The sequence below is a fragment of the Syzygium oleosum genome, unplaced genomic scaffold (genome assembly GCF_021117445.2).
Source record: "Syzygium oleosum isolate NSW1041296 unplaced genomic scaffold, Sole_v2.1 Sole_v2.03, whole genome shotgun sequence".
Classification (NCBI taxonomy): domain Eukaryota; kingdom Viridiplantae; phylum Streptophyta; class Magnoliopsida; order Myrtales; family Myrtaceae; genus Syzygium; species Syzygium oleosum.
Genome location: NW_026607487.1, coordinates 20,783,510 through 20,802,445, shown reverse-complemented (window position 1 = coordinate 20,802,445; position 18,936 = coordinate 20,783,510). Strand labels below are relative to the sequence as shown.

The 18,936-nt window shown below is 40.4% G+C and overlaps 2 protein-coding genes across 7 annotated transcripts; both read left to right on the top strand.

Moving 5' to 3' along the window:
• On the top strand, positions 1 to 8,519 carry LOC115683891 (uncharacterized). 4 transcript variants are annotated; one of them, XM_056310233.1, is made up of 15 exons: positions 1 to 356; positions 454 to 539; positions 1,129 to 1,151; positions 1,289 to 1,470; positions 2,148 to 2,264; positions 2,380 to 2,437; positions 2,807 to 2,865; positions 3,011 to 3,106; positions 3,445 to 3,499; positions 5,613 to 5,724; positions 6,422 to 6,599; positions 7,245 to 7,410; positions 7,487 to 7,524; positions 8,186 to 8,279; positions 8,362 to 8,519. In XM_056310233.1, the coding sequence occupies exons 2-15, from the start codon at positions 498 to 500 to the stop codon at positions 8,411 to 8,413; spliced, it is 1,272 nt and encodes a 423-aa protein (XP_056166208.1). In that variant the 5' UTR covers positions 1 to 356; positions 454 to 497; the 3' UTR covers positions 8,414 to 8,519. The 4 variants fall into 4 exon arrangements, 3 of the variants coding, with proteins under 3 accessions (XP_056166208.1, XP_056166206.1, XP_056166207.1); XM_056310231.1 differs by having other exon boundaries at positions 454 to 549; positions 1,129 to 1,470; XR_008816287.1 differs by having other exon boundaries at positions 1 to 549; positions 1,129 to 1,470; positions 8,061 to 8,279.
• A 3,143-nt stretch (positions 8,520 to 11,662) lies between these two features.
• On the top strand, positions 11,663 to 18,859 carry LOC115683907 (B3 domain-containing transcription repressor VAL1-like). Of its 3 annotated transcripts, none has more exons than XM_030608556.2 (12): positions 11,663 to 12,156; positions 12,867 to 12,948; positions 13,055 to 13,153; positions 14,002 to 14,573; positions 14,700 to 14,796; positions 14,888 to 15,062; positions 15,699 to 15,775; positions 15,879 to 16,304; positions 16,406 to 16,455; positions 16,642 to 16,755; positions 16,862 to 16,929; positions 17,881 to 18,859. In XM_030608556.2, exons 1-12 carry the CDS (start codon positions 12,047 to 12,049, stop codon positions 18,588 to 18,590), a joined length of 2,580 nt encoding a protein of 859 aa, XP_030464416.1. In that variant the 5' UTR covers positions 11,663 to 12,046; the 3' UTR covers positions 18,591 to 18,859. The 3 variants fall into 3 exon arrangements, with proteins under 3 accessions (XP_030464416.1, XP_056165895.1, XP_056165894.1); XM_056309920.1 differs by having other exon boundaries at positions 13,055 to 13,176; XM_056309919.1 differs by lacking the exon at positions 11,663 to 12,156 and adding an exon at positions 12,458 to 12,639 and having other exon boundaries at positions 13,055 to 13,176.
• The last annotated feature ends 77 nt before the right edge of the window (positions 18,860 to 18,936 follow it).

Here is an 18,936-nt window from a genome sequence, read left to right as displayed (position 1 = left end):
CTAGTTTTTTTTAAATTTTTTCGATTATAACCTTAAGACGAGACTCGAGAGAGAGAAAGGAGAAGATGGCGGAATTTCACGCAAAGATGTGGATGCATTCGGGGAGTGTTGCAGAATTAGCTGAATGATTTGAAGATTTCCTCCGTTGGAGGTAGGTTCGCAATCTCCTCCTTGAAGTTGAAGGATTCTGGATTCTTCTCCGGTCAGAGACGAGAGCTCGCTCTCCCTCTCTCCCTCTCTCTCTCTCTCCGTAGATTACCGGATCATCCGCGTTGTTCGTCCGGATTCCGTCGGGATTTCCCACGTCGAACGTGTTACGTGCGCTGTGATCGTCGGAGGAACTGCAGCATGGTCACGTAACACATGCCGATCACGTCTCTGTTCATGGACACGATTTAAGCCGATTTCGGCACGTATAACTAGCTCTGTGTTGCAATTCCTGCGTATTTGCAGGACATTGCTTTAGGATTGCTTGGCTTTTCATCTGCACGCCAAAGATGTTGCAGTGGATGGGAGGATCGAGACGGAAGATAACGACTGTAAGTGTCGGTATGTGCTTTGACCTTTGAGAATTTGCAGAATCTGTCAGCTCGGTGCGATTCTGTCATGATCTTTCTTAGGTTGCAAGTTGAAATGATCATTCATTGCCTTCCACTACTTCCTGTAACCTGAAAGGATCAGTAGAGCTACCATTACTCAGTTTAGATCGAATGATTATTTTCTTATCGGGATCACTCTCCTCGAACACGACTTCTTGTTCCCCACCTTGGTGGGAGCGCCCCATCCCGTTGTTTCCTTTGGACAACTGGACTGCCGGCATGTCAGTTGTCAGGTAGTGGTATGCCGTCAATTTGTTTAATAACGAAAATTGCAGGTAGAAAGTAGTAAGGTCTGGTTCTTGTGGCTCAAAATTTTAGCTCATTGGTTCAGGAGAAAGAATCTGTGATGCTAAACTTAGTGTTTGTGCGTCAACAGTGTGAAAAGACAAGATACACTGTCTCTTTTGTGGAATTTCTTCTCAAATTATCACGAGCCGAACAGGACAACGTCATTATTCTGCTTCTGATACACAACCACTTATTTGTGCCTTGGTGCATCTTAATTATGCTGACATGTGGATTATTACAGTCCAGGAAGTCAACTCAGAAGAGGTAAAGAACATCTATCTACTTGCGCTCTTTTTCCCTCGAACTGATGCAGCCAGAACTTTGCTACCAAAAGCATCTGGCAAGCATTTATCACGCAAGAGCAACGACCCATTCTTTCTAAAATCTTTCTATTCATGGAGGCAAAAGCAATATTTTGAGCAAAAGAAGAGGCAACAGCAGCAAAAAAATTTTGGTTCGGACAGCTATGCTGAGGAAACAAATGTGGACTGCCAGCAGCAGAAAGAAAATCGATCATTAGATATTCTCAGTTTGTTGAATCTTTCGACTGCCCCACAAGTGTACAAAAGTAGCTGCCCTGATGGTGAGCATCTCAAAATTTTGTCCATTGAGGGTTGTGAGGACTTGTCAATGTACATTCCAGTTTGGATATATAGTTAACTCTAACACTTTTCTGTGTGCCTGCACCTCCTAGAGGAACTTGAGCTCATTAACTTTGGCTAAAACTCTACTACCAAAAGAATTCTTTTTTTTTCCCACTTGAAATGTTGCACAATAATAATTGATGACATGCCTATTCAAGTTCCTAACTTGTGGGATGGGCTGTGTGTCCTCCTGTTATTGTGCTTAGATGCCATGACAGGCTAACTTTCCTGTATGTCGATGCATATCTTAATTGGGTCATTAAGGAGCTATGTAGTCAACCTCACTCTGTTGGAAAAGCTTTCATCATGGGGTCATCATTCTAGTGCTATATTATTCAATTTTATCGAGAACTCTGTAGAAAGCTACTAGCTTGTTAAGCATCTAGGTGTATCCTTACCTTACTATATAGATCCCATGGTACAAAGGCTCTTAGATATTTTCTTTGCTCAAAATATGCACAAATGGAGTTTTAACTTTAATGATAGCATTTGTTTTATCGAGTGTTCTTTCTGTCCTACTTCCTTTCAGGTAGGACTCTTTTGGTCTTACTTCTTAGATACAAGAACCAGAGAGCTATACATTTTCTTCACCTTATCCGTTTACTGCTGTCTACAGGAAGCAGTATTCCGTGTATTAATGATCCGAAGGTAAAACACCAATTCAGAAATTTTCCACCCACTGCAATTGCCAATGGAGTAACTCATGTCATGCCTACTGAAGTGCACGAAGCAGGTGTGGTTGCGAATCAATTTTGTGGAATTATTACCTTATTTTTCATAGAGTTGATTTTGTTTCATTCATCGTTGTAGTGAGGTTTTCAATAGAATTGTATTGAACATGGAAACAGGTTCTCAATTTGGCAATCAAGTGACGGCTCTTCTTCCGATGAATGAAGTCGATAATCAGTGAGTTAATAGTCGTGCAACAGCATCCTCATTGCCCCCCACCCACCCCCAAAATGGGAAAAGAGGCAGTTATCCTGTCAAGGCAGACATACAAGGATCAGAGAAAAAAATAAGGGTCTACATCTCTCATGGTTGTGGGAATGATCCGGACGATCTATGGTCCATACCCATCATATTCAATGACGGAGAAATATCTCGGCTGGCCGAGAGACTTGACTGCAACATACATGATACCTATCCATGCAACTAACAGCCCCTGATGCTTGTTTTTAATAATTCATAGTGATTATCGTGCCTTATGCACAATGCATGATCATCAAGTATTTTGTTGCTTGTTGTGCTCAAGTTTTTCTCTCAATATTCATGCAGTGTCTCAAATAATCAAAAGAACGAGCTTGGTCATAAGATGGGAGTAATGTATGAGCCACGTAAGTGGCCATATCAATAGCATATGTTTAAATATTCTGGCTTACACTGTGCCTTGTTACTCATGCTTTCCAATAAACCTTAGTTTGCAGCTTAGTTGCTGCAATGGCATAATCAAAGTGACAAGTTGTTTCCATATCTCTTCAGGTACATCTGTCCTTGATTTGATTGGTGATGATCCTTCTGACAGAAATTTGGAAATCAGTCCAGCAAATGAAGATCACGTCGCCTTTTCCGTAAATGGTATTATCTAGTTCATGTCATTAGCTTGCCATGGAAATTTCTTAGTTATTATAACTGGTGTCGTGCATCATTTCAATTTGGAAGAAAGTAATTCTACACATTAGGCAGGAGTTGAGACACCACTCTAGTCGAGTGTTATTATCACTTCTCTGCATTTATTGTGCCACTCGCTTGGTAGTTACAGTTGATAAATTTTCTTTCTTGACTTGCCAAGAAAATTGCTTGATTCATTCAGAAGGGGATAACCGCAGATCCTGAAGACACAATTGGTTTCTCTTTTCTGTGGTGAAAAACAAGCAATTGTTCCATGGTTTCTCTTAATAACTTGTGTCCATCAGGCTTAGGTAGAGTGGGAACAGAAACACCAGTTCATTCACCACAGCAAGTTGACAGGTAACATAGATAAAGTTGAAATTGCAATTATCCATGCTTTAGGAATTAGAATGCTGATTTAGATATATACAGTAATATATAACTACTTATACATTTTGAGGTTAACTACTGTATGTGGTTTTTCTTTTCCATTTCCACCTCGCAACTACTCATTTATCTGACTTACAGGAATATGCACTATTTACTACTTGTAGGTCTCCGATTGGAATGATAATTAGAACCGTTTGACTATTTTGGCCATTTAGGTCTGGCTTTGTTGGTTATCCAGGGATTATGTAATGGAAATCGACTTGCAAAAGGAGGATTAAGTTAATGAAGAGAAACCTTAAATGAACATGAAGACTTGATGCATTTCTTTAACAAAAAAATTGTGACTTAATTTGGGAATTTAGTATGATCAGTTGAGTTGTAAACTTGTATTGCATGATATTTTGGAAAAACTGCTAAGATAAAGTCAGAGTTTCTAATTCATTAGAGGAAAACATATTCTGGAACACTATGCTGTTTCTCTTCACAGAATTGTCATCCATAACAAAACGTGTACTTTCTCAATAGGGAAGCTATAGGTTGCTTGAAAGAACTTGTGGATTTGCCTACTATTTTTTGTAGTTCCTCACTATTGCAGTGTCAAAGCTACTCAGCAAGATTAAACACTTGCAGTTACAAACTCCTTTAAAACCCTTTTCTAGAGGAGCTTGCAGCATTGTCTCCTGAGAGAAATGTCTTAACTTACAGAGACCAGGAAAAGACTATTAGACAATCACACTGATACCCAGCCAAATTGTGGAAAAGGTTAACCAATAATAAGTAAAGATCTCTGAATTTTTTTTTTCACTGCTAATGGAAGGAAAACACATCGTGTTAGTCTGTTGGACTTCTGAAGGGAAGAGGATTTTGAAGAAATATGCAAGATAAGCACTGTGTGAACCTGACTTATGGCGAGTCTTTCAGTCTAAACAATTGGTTTAACATTTTGAAATTATAAGCTTTGTATTAGAATTATTGGCGATAAATCATAGTCAATCAAATGAATTTTAGATCCCGAACACCAAAAGCTACAACAATATTAAAAATGTACAGCTACCCCAAGTGATCTTGGCAAAGAGCTTTAATTTGAACTGATTTATGTAGTTCACAGGCTTCCCGCACTATCATGCCTCTAAGAGTATGTACATGTTAAATCACACATTCATCTTATAAATTAAGTTTCTAGAATTGTTGTTTGTGGTTCCACAAACCTTCACATGGTATTAGACTAGGAAATCCTAAGTTATAATTTTTTTGGACTCTTATTTGCCTCCCCAATTATATGTTTCCACACTTCAGCCTTAAGGCAAAGTCCAGGTTTATGTGTGAGGGGGAATGTGAGGGTTTTAATATCAAATCACGTCATCATGTAATTGATTAAACTTGTAGAGCAGTTGGTTATGGTTCCACAAACTTTCAAGATACCCAATAACTATGTGCTTAGTGTTGGCAATGCCAAGCTATTGCCCCCTGATTTATCGAGAGAAAACCCATATTCATATCTTATAATCTAAGCTAAGAGGATGTCTCCGCCAATGCTTTACATTAGCGACTTAATTAGGATACAAGAACCATTTGAACACCCATTAAATGCTCTAACCTCGATTAAAACAAGTTTACTTATTCTATAGGAGCTTTAAAATAGACTGGAATTCTCAACTGAACCAAAAAATTATTATGCTTAACCATTGGTACCAAAAAGTTAGTATGCTTAACCATTGGTGATCAGGCATATCATTTTAAAGATATGTAGAAAAATCAAAGGCAGCCTCTTGTCTGGTCCTGAGGAAGATTATTCTTACTGGCATCATTTGATGTGAGAGTACCTTCTGTTCACTTTTCAGCACTATATTCATCTTTGGAATTAAGGAATGAGTAAGAGGAGATCACATTCCTTCGGAAGCATTGTGCAGTTTAATGATAATTGAGTGTGAACAGCTTTAATATTAAGTGATGAACTGGTGGTTGTTTTATGGTTGATGCAACTAGTGTAGTGTCGCTTGGGACAGCATCGATGTGTATTACTTTACTTGGATTGCAAGTTAATACGGCTATATGCAGATTCAAATGTTTTCTTGAATCGCAGAACATTTTCCTATGGTTGCACATCACCCTTAAAACATTCAGGCTGGTCAGACATGTTGGAGAACCGAGATCATGCATTGGATGACCTTGATTTTGAAGCAGTGAGATTCTTGGTGCATTGCCCTCTGCTCATGTTGTTTGATGCCTTTAGCTATTCTTAGCAGTATCATGTGTAGTTAGAGATTAATCTTAGTCTTCTTAGCACCATGGAAAATCAAATCTTGAATGCAGATATATATGCAATCCTTCAGTGACTTCTTCCTCAGAAATGTTGGCTGTGACATGTGTGCATGCTCCTCCTCCGTCATCGCTACCTTATTTTGCGATCCTTCCTACAGTTTATTGGGTGATTGAAGAAATTAATCAAGTGCTGTGGCTGTGATATTTAATTCTTGTACTAGCGAACACCTGGGTTAAGATATGTTTCTTTGGATAGAAAAATGAGAGTCCCTCGTTGACGCATATGGTAGGAGAAATGGTATGTATATGGAGTATATTAGTACCCGATAGAATTGTATAATGAACACATGGACTACCAAATTAGACAGTCTAAACTTCTTGGGTACAGAAGTAATTCTTGCTATGGGAGTGCACTGCAACATAGTACCACAAAATGCAGACTAGTAGCCATTAATAGTTCTTAACCTTGATCATCTCTTCTGGAAAGAAAGACATTGCTCATGGAACTTGACTATTACATTCTTCATGTATAAAGGCAAAGGCTATCAATATCTTGCATTTTCATTGAAATCCAATTCCCTGAGTATAAAAGAATGCAGTCAGATCTCACGTCGATCTTTTTTGATGCAGAAGTCCATGATGAAATCTTTTAATGTGCCTGATCGTCGGCATTCATTGAGGAACTCAATGGGTATAGAGGATTGGTATGGCAATCTGGAGGCAAACACCTGCGCCTGGGATAACTCGAATCATCACTGGAGGGATAGTAGCATAATGAAATCATCTGGTCACAAAGATGTATGGGAAGGTGATTTTTTAAGTTACCCTTATTTAACCAAAAAAACAAGACACCCTCATTTGAGCATATATTTGGTTAACTTGATGAGCATCGCGACCTATGTTTGAGCGAATTTTCTCATTGTGGATACTCAAGTCTAGGACAATCTTGCCATCTTTAGGGGATCTCTATTTGCATTTCATCCAAGCTTACTATAATGTAATTAAATCTTTGAAATTCTGCAATCATGAAATATACAATCTCCCCAGTTTCTGCTATGATCTACTGTATATCAATCATATCTTGGATAAGATTTTGCACAAAATGCATTTTGTATTGCCTCCTTGAGATCATATGGACTTCTCTAGCACCATATCATTTTTTTAGATACCTGTTTCTGTCTCTTTTTACAAATAGAAATCATGGCATTTCTCTGGTCTATCATTCTATGGTTTCTTTCCCCCTTCTTTACAAAAACAATTCCAGATGATGAGAAAGAATTGACCATCTGCAACTTCTCCTTATGTATCTGATTGCTGTTCTAGGATAGTGTTCGTTGTTCTAGGTTAAGCTTTGATATTCAAGGTCAAGTAATATTTTTATTCCTATGCTTTTCGTTTTTTGAGCCAAACATAACTCGCTACTCTCTGCTGTTTTGTTTTATTGCTCCTCCAGCGAGCTCTAGTTCTCTTAATAACAACTATTTTCTCGGGGGAGATTACGGCATCTCTTGGGATAAACGTCCTTTTGAAGTGGATGACCTATGTGATGATTTCACCACATATGAGAATCATGAATTGTCAGAGCATAATTTGGATCAAGTCCGTTTGCTTAAGAAAAGGTGACTCAGTGAAAGTTAACCAGTCTTCCTGTTTGTGGATGTTGATGAACTGCTTTATGAAGCTATAATCATGCAGGGTCATTGCTGAAGCTGGAGTCAGAAGCGAAACTTTAGGTTCTCTCTGTCTCAATAGCATAAGAGAGCTATTTGTGTCGTGCCTGCTTGATTTTAGTTTGAAACAGGGACATGACATTTGAGTTTGCATGTTTCTGATTCTTTGGAAGCAGAGTTGGAAATTTTTTTCTTGTTCATATGAACACGTCTTCTTTTTTGTCTTGTATGTCCACTCATGGAATTTTAAGCCCAAAAAAAAAAAAAACCCTTTCCAAGGGTAAGACTTTTTTATGTCATGGATGTCTTAAACTCGTCCCTAGATTATTTCTTACATTTGTTGCAGAAATGCAACGAAAAATATGATCTTTAGAAGTGGTGCATTCATGAATAATCGTGTTGCCTGCTCACTCTTTATTTTTTGGTACTGGTCCCATAGGACCCATACCAGTGATGGAGCATTTAGTTTTGATTTCTGCAGAACAAGCTTTTGTAGCAGGAGGTAGTTTGGGCCATAACATCTAGAGAAGATGGGAAAAATTACGTTCACGACCTTGCTTACATGTTGAAAGCTTATGCCTTCATTTCTGTCCCTTTAGGTTAGGATGCAGATATTGCTCTGACATGAAACTTCTGAGAGAAGGCCAAGATAGACAAGATTACATGCAACAAGTATCTCTTTCTTTTGGTATCCTGATGTCTATTGTTTTCATGCGAGGATCAGTGTCTCCCCTGTTATTTGAACAGCGCGGTTCAGAAGAAGCATATTGGTGTAGCACCGTCTTGGATGATCCAAGAGAGAGTTCAAGCTTTCAAAGGTAAAATTTAGCAGATTTCCTTATCTCAAAATAGTTCAACTTGTTTTTGAAGTTGACTGCTGTTTTGCCTGGCACTTTGTAGTTCCGGCAGCGAAGAGTCATGCTCCTCCACTACAGGTTATCGTTTCTTGTGATCGCAATTCTTTCTCCAGCCAATTTCAGTTGTGAAACTTTTGTATTGGTAAACAAAGCCAGCTTTGAAGATGCCTGCTTTAGTACTTCAGATTAAAATTTTCGGTAGGATTATCAGTTTTGCCCTCCTACTGGAAACATATTGTCAAGTTGAATTCATTTTTGTCCTGCTTTTGCATGATTTCGATGAGGGCGTGCCTAGATGGGCTCCTTTTGTTTGCAAATTGCGTAATCCGAATTTTGCCACGGACGCATATTGACTTTTTTTTTTTATTTCATAACGCCTCAAACTTTCACAATATAAAATTTTGACGCATAAATTCACATATAATATTTTCGCAATAATTTGAAATTTTGGCGGGAAAACATAAAGTTACATGTCATTTTTTGCTGAAATATAAACAAACATACTCGTTTCGTTTATTTCGCGAAAATAAACGATTTGGAAAATATTTTCTTAAAAGTAATCATTTGTATCGCTTATAAAAATAAAAAGAAAAGTATTTTCGTCCTCCACGAAAATGTCTAGATATAAATTTTTGTTAGTAATGAAAATATTTTTCATTGATTAATCATTTCAAGTTATATAAACGATCATTTTCAAGAATATATTTTTAAAATTATTTATATTTCGCGAAACAAACGTAGGTTAAGTATTCTGGCTAAATCTTTAGAGCACCTATTTTGATGGATAAATTGTATGGGAAGACAAAATAGTGGATTACCTTAATGGAAGATGGGGAAAGTGAACTTTGTCCGTGAGGGATCGACTTAGCGGTTGGATAGCGAATTTGTGCGCGTGGGTTAGACACAGGCGTAGAAATTAGAACTGGTTCCTCCAATTCATGTTTCCAAACGATTGCCTAAAAGCTCTATGGATACAGATCCAACCGTCCACACTTTTTTTTTTTTTGGTCGAAACCGTGCACACTTTTAACACGCGTCCTTTTTTTCTATATGTAGTCCTCACCACATCGAATCAAGTCTCACTAAAACGGTAAACAGTAAACACTGATTCTCTCTCCCTTCCTCTTCCCCCCTTTGCGCCACTACCGTCAACCCTCACACAACATCCCTGTCACCTTCCGCCGCCGCCATCAGTCAAGCCGCCGTTGACACTTGACACCACGCGTCGTAAGTGTAACCCCCCATCCCCATCCCCATCCCCATCACCACTCTCTCTCTCTCTCTCTCCAAGCTCGCGCGTCCATTGAGCTGTCGAGGTGAGCTCAGCCATAGAGGAGCTCCAGATGTGGCCATGGAGCTCCTCCGCGGCCGAGTCGAGTAGATCTCCGCAATGGAAGAGGCGCCAGATCTGTCTGTGAAGCTCCACCTCGTCGTAATCTGTTAGTGAACTAACTCTAGATCTCGGCAGGATCGCCGTCGCGCGGACCAGATTTGGTCTGAGATCTCGACGTCCTCTCCTCCGAAGCTCATCACCCACGAGACAGATCTCGTCGGTGGCAATGAGACGGAGCTCGGGCTCGGCGTCGAGCTCGACACCGAGGCGACCTCCCATCGCCACCGCGCGCGTCTCGCGGAGACGGAGCAAGAGCCTGTTGAGGACACGCGGGCGGGAACATTGTTGTTGGTCCGCCGTCTTGACCGCCCAAACAAACATCGTCATTTGTCCACGTGGCAAGACAGAGAGACATCTTCTCCTTATCGAAACAAATTTTTTTTTTTTTGTTGCTATTTAGATGCCACCGAAGTAATTGGAGAAATCTTTCTTAGGTATTTATAGCCAAAGGTGATGTCATTCTTATCATTTCTTCTTTCCATAATAAGTAACGAAATATTAATGGACTTTCTAAATGTTATTGAGTGTGCTTCCTAAGAAAGTAAATGCAATCGATGTGCTGTGTTATGAGCGTGGTTGTATTTTCCACTTTATTTTTAAGTTCTTTTCTTATTTACCGTAAAATCATAGCTCGTTTTCTGCTTTTTCATTATTTCAATTACGACAAAAGGCATTCACAAATTTACACCGGCTTTGTTTTGAGTATTCCTTGCACGATTATGTTCAGTAAGTACATCTGAAACATCTAGCTTTGATTTGATATAATATAGAAATATAACGTTCTCAAATATTTTTTGAATCGTCTTACTTATAGCCATCTCATGCAATACGTAGATTGTTATCTAGTCAAATAGAAAGGTAATATCCATAATGAAGCAGTTGCAGAGGGCCCGAGTTGTAATTTATGATCCGGCAGGCAAGAAAGATGTATAAGATTGGATAAAAAAAGGGGTTATAGTTAGACGTGGTTTTCGATAGAGTGAAAATTGAGACATACTTAGGTTATTTGCTCAATAATAAAAATATACAAATTCAAGCATAATATTTAATTAGTATGAGAGTACTTTTTATATACTTACCCTCAATATTAGAGGAATTTCACAACCGTGAAATACCTCTCCTAGAAGTATACTACAGCTACTAATTGTTGATATTGCCGCCGCTACCGTTGCTGCAAATCCAAAACCTCTTATTGTTCTGGCTGTTGCATTTTTCTTTCGGCATGCACCAATACATAGTAAATCAACATAAGATTTTCTTTTTTGTATAATTACTCGACAACAATAATAGAGAACAAAAAAAGATACTGTGTCAAACAGGCAGTGTGTCGGCTGGCATGTGTTTAAGGAGGCTTAAGTCAAGAGAAGGGAAGAGAATCTGGTCAGCAAATTTTGCTTTCCTTGCACGGGCGCGTCCTGCTCAAAAGAAAAAAAAGGAAAAGGAAAAAAGAATCAGGATGACTTCCTTGTTTAAGCCAGCGATGTTATTATTTCAGGAATGATCCGAAGAGACTCAGGTTTTTAAAAACCAGTTGAGTTTGTCGCGCTGTAGGAGCCCATATAAACAGAAGGCCCCCCAGAAAAAGGAAAAGGAAAGGAAAAGAAAAGGAAAGGAAACGAAAAGAAAAGGAAAAGAAAAGAAAGGAATTAAGCGTGCGAGTGCGTGTGTGTGTGCGTGCGTGAGAGAAAGAGAAAGCGAAAGAGACGACGACGACTCGTTAGGCGGTGTGGGTGTGTGTGTTGTGAGAGAGAGAGAGAGAGAGAGAGAGAGTGAGCGTCGCGTCTCGTCTTGAAGTGTCGTGCATGCATTTTATGCAGCTGTTCCCCCTTTGCATGCACTCTCTCTCTTCTCTCCCCTCACCTCTCCTCTCCTCTCCTCTCCTCTCTCGATCCAACAACAACGACATCAAACAACACACTTTCCGCGCCCGCCTCCCGTCGCTGCTTGGGTCGTCGCGCCGCCTTCAGCTCCGAGTTGTGATTCGCTCCCCTTCCCTTCCCTTCCCTTCCCTTGAGTGTTTGTGTTTCTGCGGGAGACGACTCTGCACTGTTAGATCATGCTGCCCTCCCTACTTATTGTCTCGATTCCTCTGCTGATCTGCATGCTGATTAACTCCTCCTCCTCCTCCTGACTCTGCTTCCCCTGCTTCCCACCCCGAGGTTCTTGCCTTCGCCCTTCTTGTGCCTCCCCGCATCATCGTCGGTTGTATCGCACGCCGTGCATGCATGTCTTGTGCTTGTTCCTTGGCCCCTGAATTCGCGATCGATCGAGAAGAAGGGGTTTTTCGTGGGTTTTGGGGCTCGATTGGTCGTGATCTCGATCGATTTGGGTTCGGATGGGGTCCATGATTTGCATGAACGAATCCTGCGGGTCTCCTTGTCCCGAGTGGACCAAGGGTTGGCCTCTCCGATCTGGTGGCCTCGCTCGTCTCTGCCTCCAGTGCGGGTATGTGTGCTCTTCCTTCTCTTCCTCCCTGTCCTTCTCAGTGCCTGCGGTTCTTCTATCTATCTCTCCGTCTGTGTTTTTTTCTTTTCTTTTCTTTTTCTTTTTAAATTCTCATCACGGGATGCATTTTCCCCTCCGAAATTCGACTAGCATTATTCTTCATGCTTCCGATTAAGCCGCTAGAATCGTTGATTTCATCGCCAGATTTACGAGAGCAGCTGTTTTACTGCCGAGAATGGAATTGGAGTAGTCCGGATGACACCGACATTTACCGGTCCCTCCCCCCGTAGCTCGTGTGCTCTATTTTTGAGGGGGAGGACACTAGATTTGGATAAAGATGTGGAATTTGTAACTGTGGATTACTGACTCGGAGTTCTCGACTGCTGCTTACAGCTTATAATCATCATCAACAATGCTTAGATAGACGGTCCGCCGGTTTTGTAGCATCAAAAAGGGATGAAATAAAACTCGTCTATGGAACCGGTGGGAGTTCAAAAATATGACCACAACGATCTTTTCTTTTTCTAGATTGCCTTCGGGGAGTCTCTGTTCATGGACTAGTCATATCCATCTGTTGTTCTCATGGCCAATTTGCAAGATCAATAGAAGCCATCATCATATTGTCTTTCTCTCGTTTGATTAAAACCGCTGCCTTTACATTTCGGTTATTGCTTTGGGACTTACTGTTCTTTAATCCCTATATTCCTCAGGTCTGCCTACGAGAATTCCTTGTACTGCAATCTTTTTCACCAGGAGGAATCTGGCTGGAGGGAATGCAGATTTTGTGGCATGGTAATCTCTCTCTCTCTCTCTCTCTCTCTCTCTCCCCGTTTTGTGCTTTTTTCCCCCCTTTCTCTATTTCTTTACTTTTTCACTAAATTGTATTCTGCTGTGGCAGCGCCTCCACTGTGGATGCATTGCCTCAAGTTCTTTGGTCGAGTTCATGGACTCTGGAGGTGTCATGTGCATTTGTTGTTCAAAGAAGCAAACTCATCCAGTAAGATTTGCTCTCAACATTCAGTAAGCAGTAATTATCTTTTTTGATTATTTGTAGTAGGGCTAGTTTAATGCTGAAGCAGTGTGGCATGAACATGGTTCTTGCTATTGGAAAGTGTCATATATAGCATTCGTAAATAATACAGTTGAACTGCATTGTGAATCTGTAATTGAGTTTCTTCAGACTTTTATTTTTTAGAAACATTAGCTTTAATTGAAGATTATTCGACTTAAGTATATGGTTTTGGCATTTTAAAGTTAGAGATGGAAAGATCTTTGGGCTTTCTGTTGAAATCATCTTGGTGGGGATTCTGTGTCTGCTTGTTGACTTTTTTCTCGCACATGTTCTTGGGCTTGAAGCAACAATCCTAAAGCACTGCTGAATGGGTACTGAGTGGTCCTATGCCTTATGGCGTAGAATCTCGGGGGCCCTTCAATTTAAGGTTTTTCCATATCCTTTCATGTTATATATGCTCTTCTCTATTTCTTGATTGACTGGAATCACATATAGAAAGTCGACTTGGTGGGAAGCTCGACTTTCCTTTTTTCTTTAGTTAAGAAGCTCAGGACAATCTGGTAGAGTATTCCTGTCGTCGGAAAATAGTTTTATCAGAGCTGTATATCAATTGTTTTCCATCAGACGTGTTCTGTGACTTAATTTGTTATTGTGGCATAATGAAAACCTGGGATTTCATGACCTGAAGGCCTTCATTTTGATCTGTTTTTATGCATAGTATAACTATTTCTTCATATCCTTTGATTCAGAATCCATGTCAGTTGATTTAGGTTTAAAGTAAGTGAATTAGTTGTGTATTGAGCTTGCTGATGATTATAAATGATGATCTGCAGTCCACTTCAACTGAAGATAGAGGAAGAGATGAGGAGAAGCTGATGCAGTTATACAAGTTCGTGTCCAATGAACCAAAAATTTTGCTTCAAGCTCCTAGAGATGATATTCGTGCTTCTTATGGGGAAGTACAACAAGAGACAAGACCCTTCAGTGGGGAAGCTGCTATTGATTTTTCACATGGGACCGACCCCACAGGAGGATCACGTAAATTGACAAAATTGGAGGACAGCAGATTCTTGCTTAAATTGAAGGATACACACAGATCTCTTCCACATCCATCTCTGAACATCAGTTTGGGATCCCTAGGTGTAAGTTCACATATCGCACTGCCTTTCTCTGGAGGGGTTGGGGAAGGAAGTCAAACCGAGGGGCCTTCTTCCCTCCAGCAAGGACCGAGGTCTTGTCCAATCTTGCCTAAATTTTCTAAAAGTGGCGTAGCAGGCCCAGAGACAATTAAAATTCCTCCAGTGCGTGTTGCAAGGCCACCCGCTGAGGGGCGGGGAAAGAATCAATTACTTCCTCGATACTGGCCGAGAATCACTGACCAGGAACTGCAGCAATTGTCTGGAGAGTATCCTTGATTAAAGTGTGCTACTTGCTTAGGGTCTTAAAAATCTTCCTGGACGGGGATTTTCTGGTTTAGATGATTATTTGTAAATGTTATTTGAAGAGAGATTTGAACTTAACCACTTTTAAGTTTGAACTCTACTATCGTGCCCCTTTTTGAGAAGGTTCTCAGCGCAAGTGATGCTGGTCGAATTGGTCGTCTGGTCTTGCCGAAAGCTTGTGCTGAAGTAAGTGTTCAAGATTTCAAGACATACTAAAAACTCTGTTTCAGCTTTCTCTGTAAGTCTGAGTAACTTTATAAGCTGGAAATTTGTGCAGGCATACTTCCCTCCTATATCTCAATCAGAAGGTATTCCAGTGCGAATTCAAGATGTAAAGGGGAATGAATGGACTTTTCAGTTTAGATTTTGGCCCAATAATAATAGCAGAATGTATGTTTTGGAGGGCGTTACGCCTTGCATACAGTCTATGCAGCTCAGAGCTGGCGATACAGGTATTCTATTTGCTATTCTCAGCAAGATGTTCTAGCGTGTAAGTTCCTAGACTGCGAGTAAAAAGTAGAACATATTTTGTGTGCATTTGCCATGGCAGCTAGCACACAGGGAACTAGATCACTAAGGTTGTCATAATTGAGCATGTATATTTGAAGGCAGTTTATGTGATAAAATTGTGTTCGACTCTTATATGGTTAATGCACTATGAAAGTCATTTGTGCACTAATCAAAACATGGTGATTCGTTTTTAATATAAAAAGGTTTAATAAGAGTTCATCTCATATTAAAGATAAATGAAACATCTTACTTTTGCTGTTCGGTTATTATTGTACAATCTTAGGAATTGTGGACTTGAGGTTAACCTTTTATCATTCCCCAAATCTTCGGATGCCATTCTGGTTTTCTTTCGCTAGGTGGGTTCTATCTTTCTCATCATTCATATATGCAGAGTCTCACCCTCTTTGCTTTATGACAAGCGCTCTGCTTTTAATTGAGAGTGCCTGTTTTGATTTTTTTATCATGTGCATCGACATGTAGTTTTTTAGCCCGCTTCCTTTTCCTTTTAATTTTTCTTCAGTACGTCATTTGAGTGAGAGTGCGCAGTTAAATGCTTATTGGGCTCTTTTTAATTGCAGTAATATTTAGTAGGATCGATCCCGGAGGCAAACTTGTTATGGGTTTTCGCAAGGCATCAAACTCTAGTGATCCGCAGGTCAAACTCTATAGGCCTTCTATTTTCTCTGTTTATATCTTTGGCGTTCCCTCATGTGAAGGTACTTTGTTATCTTATAATGGTGTACTGATGAAACAAGCAGGACAACCAAGTATCCATAGTCCCTAATGGGGATTTATCCAGGGAAGGTTCCTTCCAGCCCTTCATGGGGAGTCTACCCATAGTTGATGATTACTCTAATCTTTTCCGGACTGCAAGTGGAATCAAGGATCCTCGCTTGAATCCTTCGTCTGAGCTTCTCAGAAATAACGATGGTGACACCTTTTGCGACAAGACTGAGGACGATGTGGGCAGGACGTGTGAAGATCCGGCCCAACAAGCATCGCCGATTAGCGAAAAGAAAAGGACTCGTAACATAGGGTCTAAAAGCAGGAGAATGCTAATACATAATGAAGATGCTCTGGAGCTTAGACTTACATGGGAAGAGGCTCAAGATTTGCTACGACCCCCACCATGTGTAAAACCAAGCATTGTCACTGTTGAGGGGCACGTTTTCGAAGAATATGATGTAACTCATACTGTTTGTTTTTCCCTTTACGTGTGCAAAATCATACTTTCTGCCCTCATGTGCTTCTGCTTATTAACGTGATCAATCTTCAACTAATGTAGGAACCCCCAGTATTTGGGAAGAGGACTATATTCGTAAGCCAGCTATCTGGGTGAGGCTATGTTTTGCTGTTTTTGAGTGGGCACGGCACCGTTCATTCTAATGACAGTTATTACAAACTGCTAATACAAGATGTCGACAAATTGATGATTATGAACAGTGTTATGAATAGTTGTGAACAATAGTGAAATTTTTTTAATTATATCACATTGAAAGGAGTGAACTTTGTTTCTGACAGGGGACCCGAACAATGGGCTCAGTGTGATGACTGCTCCAAATGGCGAAAGTTGCCTATGGATGTTCATCTTCCTCCAAGATGGACATGTTCAGACAATGTCTGGGACTCTGGAAGGTGCGAATTGCATTGGTGCTTGTGGTGGTTATATCGTTAGCATAATCATAGGAATTAGGATGGAATATTGTTTCCATCTCCCTGAAGAGTTTTATTTGTGTTGCAGGAGAATCTGTTCCGCACCGGATGAGATGAGCCCAGAGGAGCTGGAGAGTCTTCTTAGAGTGAGCAAAGGTATCAGTAGAGAACTTTTGCTTTTGCTTTGGGTCAACTATACTAGATTGACAATTTGTTGCACTGTCGTCAGTTGAATTGTGTTTTTGGTTTTAGTTCTGCGTAGGATGTTGAATTGTGCATTGGGGACTTATTTTTCTATCTGATCTTTTCTTTTGGGCAGAGTTTTGTGGGTTTATTCGATCTGAGAGGATCATATAGTTGCTCTGTCCCTTATATAATCTGTGGTACCTCTTTTGGTTCACTTATATAAGGATATCCTTGCCCTGCTGCTTATGTTTTGTTTTCCTAACTGTTCCCATCACAGAAGTGCTGCTAAGTTTTGGTTCTTGATAAATTAGAAAAGCAGTTTTGTCACTTCCTTCTCAATGGGATTATGTTTTTCCACTCCTCCTCTCACTCTAACAAAAGATCTGTCTGATCCTTGTTAAGAGGAAGTACATACAATCACTGGCAATTCTACCTGGCTGTTGGGGGGGTTTTCTACTACGATCTTATGAATAGTCTTTTGTGATCATTATATTGGGTGGGAAGAAATATGACGCCCTCACAATCTAGTCTTCAAGGAGGTTAGGTGCTCCAACTTATCTTGAAATTGTTATACCAATGGATAACAAATTATGCGGACAGCTCCAGGCTCTTTTCTAAGTTACTTCTTTGGATATTTACTGATATTGGTACATAAAAATCCTTGATCAATTTCTCATTGGCATGCTTGGTGACTGGAGTATCCAAAAGATGGAAGTGGGGGGTGATTAGAACAAGGGTGAATAAGAGCACTTGGTTGTCCATTTCTACGGACACTTGACAGGAGACCTATACAATACTACGTGGACTCACTAAAAATCTTCTGATGATATCTTTTCCTATGATTCTTCACTTTTGTTATTCTCTCTCAGTCAACTTGTGCCTGTTCTGATATCTTCAGAGTTTTCATAAATGAATGTGCAGATGTTAAAAGACAAAGGGTTGATGAGGACCATAGGAAAGATACAGATGGTGAAACTTCAGGCTTGGATGCTTTAGCTAGTGCTGCTGTTCTTGGGGAGAGCATAGAGGACCCAGGTAAGCCATCGTGTGGGGTCACCACAAAACACCCTCGTCACCGTCCAGGTTGCACATGCATCGTGTGCATCCAACCCCCCAGTGGGAAGGGTAAGCACAAGCCCACATGTACCTGCAATGTGTGCATGACAGTGAAGCGCCGCTTCAAAACTCTGATGTTGCGGAAAAAGAAACGCCAATCAGATCGGGAGGCTGAAACTATACACAAGGACCTGATTCATTATGGTCATGAGTTAGGAATTGACGGAGCTTCATTCGAGATAAATCACGGAGAGAGTGTAACCAGCCAGAATAAAAAAACAGAGGTGGCAGATAGCAGCAATGGCCACATTGACCTGAACTGCCACCCCGACCATGAGAACGTGCAGCTCGAGGGAGAAATATGCAGCATCATGGGGTTTACTCAAGAAACTAAGTATCCTTCAGGGAATGATTCAACCCACGATGTGATTCCCACCTTGCAATGTGAGCATCTAGCCAGCACAAGCTCCGGTTTGTTTGGACAAACCGTTGAAGAGAAGGGGAAACGGCTGACTAATGGAGAGTGCCTTCCATCCATTTTACATGAAACCAACGATGCGGGCGATGAAGGGTAGGCCGAGGCACTTAAAGTCTCTGCTGAAACATCTTTTGGTTGAGGTTGGACTTTTCGAGTTTACATTTGTCTCCTCTTTTTTTAAATTTGAGAAATTGCAAAATGTTCCTTAAGGGGTTGGTGAGTGTTGATCCGGAACGAGTTCGCTCCACAATTTTGGGACTTTTGCCATGTCATTCCGTGTTTGGTATAGATTTTAGGCTTGAGAAGGGATAATAAGTTTTCTGTGTTTGAGATGCGATATAGAGTGCCCATCAGATTATTTGAGAAGCCTTTCTCCTTCTGTTGGTTATCTTGATCTTGCTCTTCAGATGTCACAATGTCCGAGGATATACTTGTATTTGCTT

Coding starts and splice junctions, on each gene's coding strand:
- LOC115683891 (XM_056310231.1), top strand. CDS start 498: ATGTTGCAGTGGATGGGAGGATCGAGACGGAAGATAACGACTGTAAGT. Junction 1,471..2,147: donor CAAAAGTAGCTGCCCTGATG/GTGAGCATCTCA, acceptor TGCTGTCTACAG/GAAGCAGTATTCCGTGTATT. Junction 6,600..7,244: donor TCACAAAGATGTATGGGAAG/GTGATTTTTTAA, acceptor TTGCTCCTCCAG/CGAGCTCTAGTTCTCTTAAT.
- LOC115683907 (XM_030608556.2), top strand. CDS start 12,047: ATGGGGTCCATGATTTGCATGAACGAATCCTGCGGGTCTCCTTGTCCC. Junction 14,574..14,699: donor CTGCAGCAATTGTCTGGAGA/GTATCCTTGATT, acceptor ACCACTTTTAAG/TTTGAACTCTACTATCGTGC. Junction 14,797..14,887: donor TGCCGAAAGCTTGTGCTGAA/GTAAGTGTTCAA, acceptor AAATTTGTGCAG/GCATACTTCCCTCCTATATC.